General features: G+C 39.8%; 1 protein-coding gene across 1 annotated transcript in view; it reads left to right on the top strand.

Annotated features, from left to right (window-relative positions):
* The window catches only part of LOC141332962 (uncharacterized), a 54353-nt gene continuing 48318 nt past the window's right edge, over nucleotides 1-6035 (top strand). Inside the window, exons 1-3 of the mRNA XM_073837919.1 lie at nucleotides 1-85; nucleotides 275-343; nucleotides 399-666. Coding sequence (XP_073694020.1) covers nucleotides 1-85; nucleotides 275-343; nucleotides 399-666 — 422 coding nt within the window. The remainder of the gene's footprint in view (nucleotides 86-274; nucleotides 344-398; nucleotides 667-6035) is intronic.

Raw genomic sequence — 6035 nt, forward strand, 5'->3', positions numbered from 1 at the left:
ATGCCTCCGCTAATGGCGCCAGCTACAGAGCCATCTATTCCCCCTCTCCTTCCCTCTTTTTCTCCAGGAATCGCCGATAGCGCAAGCATGCCTCCGCTATCATTCCCAGCAGCTTCTTTTCCTCCTTCCCAGGCTAGCCCTCCCTTCACGCTAGCCTCTTCCAAATCAATTTTTTTTTTTTATCATTTGAAATGTTCTAAAATTCCTTTTATTTACAGCACTTATCATTGTGTATGAATGTGCCATATAAATAAACTTGCATTGCCTCTGTCAGTTCCTCTGAGTGCCATAGCTCTGGATCCAACCCCCTTACCCAATGCCGTCATTACCCAGATTTTGTCAGGTGCAGATATTGAACTTTTTTCCCCTGCCATCTCCTATTTCTCCTTCATCCTCAGATCACAAAATCAATTGTGGAGAATTATCAGTATCCCTTAAAACTCAGCTCACGACCCATCCTGCAGTCTGCAGCTCCATCTCCCACTCCACTATCACCTGCTCCTTTATAAACCCACCTATTCCCCCCTGCCCTGAACCTTCCCAGCCCAAATCTACCAGCTATGTCCCACACCTAATGGATACCCCTGACATCCCCACTCCCTCACCCCCTCTCCTAGAAGCTTTTATTAATTTCATCCTTCAAGCCATCTCCCCGAGGACCCTTCAGTCTTACCCAACAGCATGGAATGTTTTAAAACATTTCACTCCGCTTACAACCTGTCGTTCCCTGATTTTTCCCTGCTATTGATTACTACGTTCATCTCTTACCTCAACATCATCAAAAACCTCCAAATTGGCTCAATCAAAGGGGCTTAAGCAGGATCCAATTTTTTCCAGGAATCCAAAAAACCCATCCCACTGTCCCGGACACCCGCCAGCCTATAACCCTAAAAATTCTAAACATTTGAATCTCCACTCTCTGTAAAGTCTACCAGTCCATTCACATCGCCTGTACCCTAGATGCCATGCTTATCCTGGCTTTCGGTTTCGAGATTTTTGGGAAGAGCTCACACGATAATTAACACAGCCAATTCATCATCAGTAATCACACTCCCTATCCAATCAGCACGAGAAAGAATCCCTGTAAATAACCAAAGCAGACCTACTTTCTTCATCTCCCATTTTTCAGCACCACACCATCTCCTCACCTTCAGACTGGGCTCGGGAATTACTGCCGAGCTCAGAGCCCTCTCCTGGACAGCATGCCAGATACACCTAGTTTATGATCTTTAAGACTGAACTTGTAAAAGAAAGACTAAATTAAGTCACTATTGAAATTAAAACAGAACATTTGTTGATTAGTCTTTTGTTTCATCAATCTTATAAGTCTCTTTGAAATTCTTGCACTTAACTCAGTCAAGATGAGTTTAAGTAAACTGCAAAAATATTGTTTAGTAATAGATGCAATGAATAAGTACAATCCTTCAAATTGGAAATTGGATCCCATTAAAATCCTGTAGAAATGATCATGCAGCATATTTATGCCTTGCCCTATAAGAAAATCCTATGACACAATTCCTAATTGGTTCCAAAACATGATTATTACAGTCTTCCACAAAGCTGCCAATGTTGGTGGTAGAAATGAGCAAGTAACTGATGTGTGCAAATTAAATCAATGTACACTGATGTTAAAATGCTTACAGTGTCCTTTATTGTGCTTCAATCAAAAAAATCAATCCCTTCTCCCTTCAATTCATGATATACAAATGTGAAGTTCCTACATCGTAGACAGAGCAAACACATTGTCTATAGTCCATATTATTCCTTGCATGTTTATGCATTAAGCTCAGTCCAACGCAATATAGCTAGTTGACATGGTAAAGTGTACCATGGACAACACATATTGCTTTAAAATGTGAATTAGAATTACTATCATTGCAGGAGCCCTGTATAGGATTCTTATTGGAATCCTTTAGGATTGTTTTGACATTTTGCAGATTCTGAAAGGGGGATGTAAACTTTTGATCACAACTGTAATTTTGGTTGCAACAATGTGGTTGCCGAGAAACAAAGAGGTGTATGTTTGTGTAGTAATTTACAACAGCTTTGATTGTGGCCAATCAGAATCAAGGACCGGAACTGTCCGTTCTAGACATTTTGTTTGAAACTCTGTCCATGCTAAGGGGATCTGTTAGACTTCTCTCTATTGTGAATCTTCATGTGCTTGTTAAGGCTTCCTTTTTGACTGAAACGGTTTCCACACTGTTTGCATGTGTAAGGCTTTTCTCCAGTGTGAACTCTCATGTGAATGTTAAGGTATCTTTTATGAGTGAAACTCTTCCCACACTGTTGGCAGGTAAAAAGGCTACCTGTAATGTCAATATTCTGGTGAACTTTAAGGTTTCCACTTTCACTCAAACTCTTTCCAGACTGAGGGGATCTGTAAGGCTTTTCTCTATTGCACATTTTCATGTGACTTTCAAGTTGTCCTTGTTGACTGAAACACTTTCCACAATGTTGGCATGTGTAAGGCTTCTCTTCAGTGTGAATTCTCATGTGTCTGTTAAGGCTTCCTTTTTCAGTGAAACACTTTCCACACTGTTTGCATGTGTAAGGCTTCTCTCCAGTGTGAACTCTCATGTGAATGTTAAGGCATTCTTTACGAGTGAAACTCTTTCCACACTGTCTGCATGAGTAAGGCTTCTCTCCAGTGTGAATTTGTATGTGTCTTTTAAGGCATCCTTTACGAATGAAACTTTTTCCACACTGTTTGCATGTGTAAGGCTTCTCTCCAGTGTGAATTCTCATGTGCATTTTTAGGTGTCCTTGTTGTTTGAAACTCTTTCCACACTGACAGCAAGTGGAAATACTCCTAGTTCCAGTCTTTTGATCACTTTTTTGTTTTGAAGTCTTTTCAGACTCTATGGAACAAAAAGACTTTTCTCCAGATACGAAATTATGAAGATTTTCAAACTGATCTTTCTTTTCAGTTTCATTCAGTACTTCTCTCTCTTCTTTCAGCTCTGTTAGGTGAAGGTAAGGTGGAAAAACAAAGAGATAAAAGTTAACCTCAGTTTAATGGCACAAAGCAATTAACATCACAACATGTAAAAATGTAATGCATGTATGCTAGATCCTATACCAGGGTGTCCAAAGTTTAAGTTGTCTGTTATACAATTAATTAAATCTAAGAAAAAATATTTATAGACTGATCTCAATTATTATATACTATTTTATGTCTCCTAGGGGATAAAATTCAACAAATTTAGAGGGACTGGGAAAAAAGGAAGGGGACAAACTCCCTAATCAACCATCAGATGAAAAATTCATCACATAATAATTCTTTCTGGGGTATTATTAAGGGGGCAATTATGTTAGCCAATCCTACAAGTGGGCTGTTACACTGACCTTTTAAGTGGAAAACACCCCAAAACTGACTGTCTGAGCCTTTCTCTCTGGGTTTATGAAAGCTGTACCTTCTATCTCTAGTCTTTAAACCACTAAATTAAAAATGAAATAATAGAAAACAGCCTACATTTTAACTGGCGAGACTTGGCTCTCAGACTGAGAGAACTCACCTGCTCCATCTGAGACTGGTAGCTTTATCAGGCATTACATGCAGATAAAATGAAAAGTACAGTCGTGGCCAAACGTTTTGAGAAAGACACAAATATTAGTTTTCACAAAGTTTGCTGCTCAACTGCTTTTAGATCTTTGTTTCAGTTGTTTCTGTGATGTACTGAAATATAATTACAAGCACTTCATACGTTTCAAAGGCTTTTATCGACAATTACATGACATTTATGCAAAGAGTCAGTATTTGCAGTGTTGGCCCTTCTTTTTCAGGACCTCTGCAATTCGACTGGGCATGCTCTCAATCAGCTCCTGGGCCAAATCCTGACTGATAGCAACCCATTCTTTCAAAATCACTTCTTGGAGTTATTAGAAGTAGTGGGTTTTTGTTTGTCCACCCGCCTCTTGAGGATCGACCACAAGTTTTAAGATTTGGGGAGTTTCCAGGCCATGGACCCAAAATATCAATGTTTTGGTCCCTGGGCCACTTAGTTATCACTTTTGCCTTATGGCACGGTGCTCCATCATGCTGGAAAATGCATTGTTCTTCACCAAACTGTTGTTGGATTGTTGGAAGGAGTTGCTGTTGGAGGGTGTTTTGGTACCATTCTTTATTCATGGCTGTGTTTTTGGGCTAAATTGTGAGTGAGCCCACTCCCTTGGATGAGAAGCAACCCCACACATGAATGGTCTCAGGATGCTTTACTGTTGGCATGACACAGGACTGATGGTAGCACTCACCTTTTCTTCTCCAGACAAGCCTTTTTCCAGATGCCCCAAACAATCGGAAAGAGGCTTCATCGGAGAATATGACTTTGCCCCAGTCCTCAGGAGTCCATTCGGCATACTTTTTGCAGAAGATCAATCTGTCCCTTAGTGTTGGGCGATTTGCTCAATTTTCATATCGCCCTATCGTCAGCCTGAGAGATCGCCGATACACGATACTATCGTGCTAATTTAATTAATTATCTATGTACTAAATTCCTTATTCGTTTTGTAAAGGTAGACTTTCTTTTGGCATATGATTAAGTTGTGCGTGTACAGAGCGCTGACTGTAGTTCTGCCGGAGTTGTTCAAGTTACTTTCGGTTTCATTCTCTGCTATCGTCAGTGAGTTGTAAATGTGCGTGCCAAAGTCTGACCGTTATCATCAGGTGATGTTGTAGTTCAGTTCATATAGAATGTGGAGAAGTGATGCGCGTGTAATTCACGTGCGTATGTTTAGCGCCATCTGATCGCATCGTAATTCTAATTAACGCCTATAGACGTTACTGAGATGAATGTTTATGTTTACTATATACAGACTGATTATGATACATCGTAATTAATTCAGCCTGAACCAGGTTTTACTACCTCTGTTATCCTAATGACTGCAATGCTAATATAATATAACACTCCCTTTAGAATCAGTTAATCTACCACCATACTGTATGATGAAAATCTCCCATTTTCACTGCACGAGGTGCGTTAAGGCACTCTCTATGCGTGTGTTTATACCGCGGCAAGTTTCTGAAGCATCCTAGAACAGACTCTCTGTGCTGCATTGCTAAAGTTAAGTTCTTTGTTGACGGATAATAATAATAATCGTCTTGCTATCGTCAAAGGCATCAGCAACAGGAGATATCTCTGACTATCGTCGATACACGATAGTCAGAGATATCGGCACAACCCTGCTGTCCCTGATGCTTTTTTTGGAGAGAAGCGGCTTCTTTGCTGCCCTTCTTGACACCAGGCCATCTTCCAAAAGTCTTGGCCTCACTGTGCGTTCAGATGCGCTCACACCTGCCTGCTGCCATTCCTGAGCAAGCTCTGCACTGGTGGCAGTCCGATCCCGCAGCTGAATCCTCTTTAGGAGACCATCCTGGCGCTTGCTGGACTTTCTTGGGCGCCGTGAAGCCTTCTTAACAATGCAGTGAAAAGTTTTTTTTGGGATTAAGTTAATTTTGGTAAAAGAAGGACTATGCAATTCATCTGATCACTCTTCATAACATTCTGGAGTATATGCAAATTGTTATTATAAAAACTTAAGCAGCAACTTTTCCATTTTCCAATATTTATTTAAATCTCAGAACTTTTGGCCACGACTGTACATTGAAAATGTTCTGAAGACAATTCTGAACCTTCTAGAGGTTTCCTTCAGAGACAGTGATATAAAAACATTGATTTTGAAGATAAATCAATGTATGTAAAACACCACAGAACAACGAGCCCAATTTATCCTACTCATCACCTTAAAGGGCATCAGTTAAATCAGAATTTAACTTCAATGTTTGTGCTTTTGTTTTGGCTTAAATTTGGTTTGTTTGTTTTAATTGTCAGACTTGCTTTATATTTACAGCACTGTTTTCTCCTATTTTGTTCTGTTTTTCTGTATGTCCTACATTGTCTTGTTCTACAAAAAAAAAAAAAAGATTTTGGTAAATGAAATGATCTTACTAGAAGGATTGCTTTAAAAAGTATCATCCGTTCCATTTGTATAGTCTCAGTGAGCTTTTATGTGTTTTCACGTATGCACAGTAAGGC

The sequence above is a fragment of the Garra rufa genome, chromosome 4 (genome assembly GCF_049309525.1).
Source record: "Garra rufa chromosome 4, GarRuf1.0, whole genome shotgun sequence".
Classification (NCBI taxonomy): Eukaryota; Metazoa; Chordata; class Actinopteri; order Cypriniformes; family Cyprinidae; genus Garra; species Garra rufa.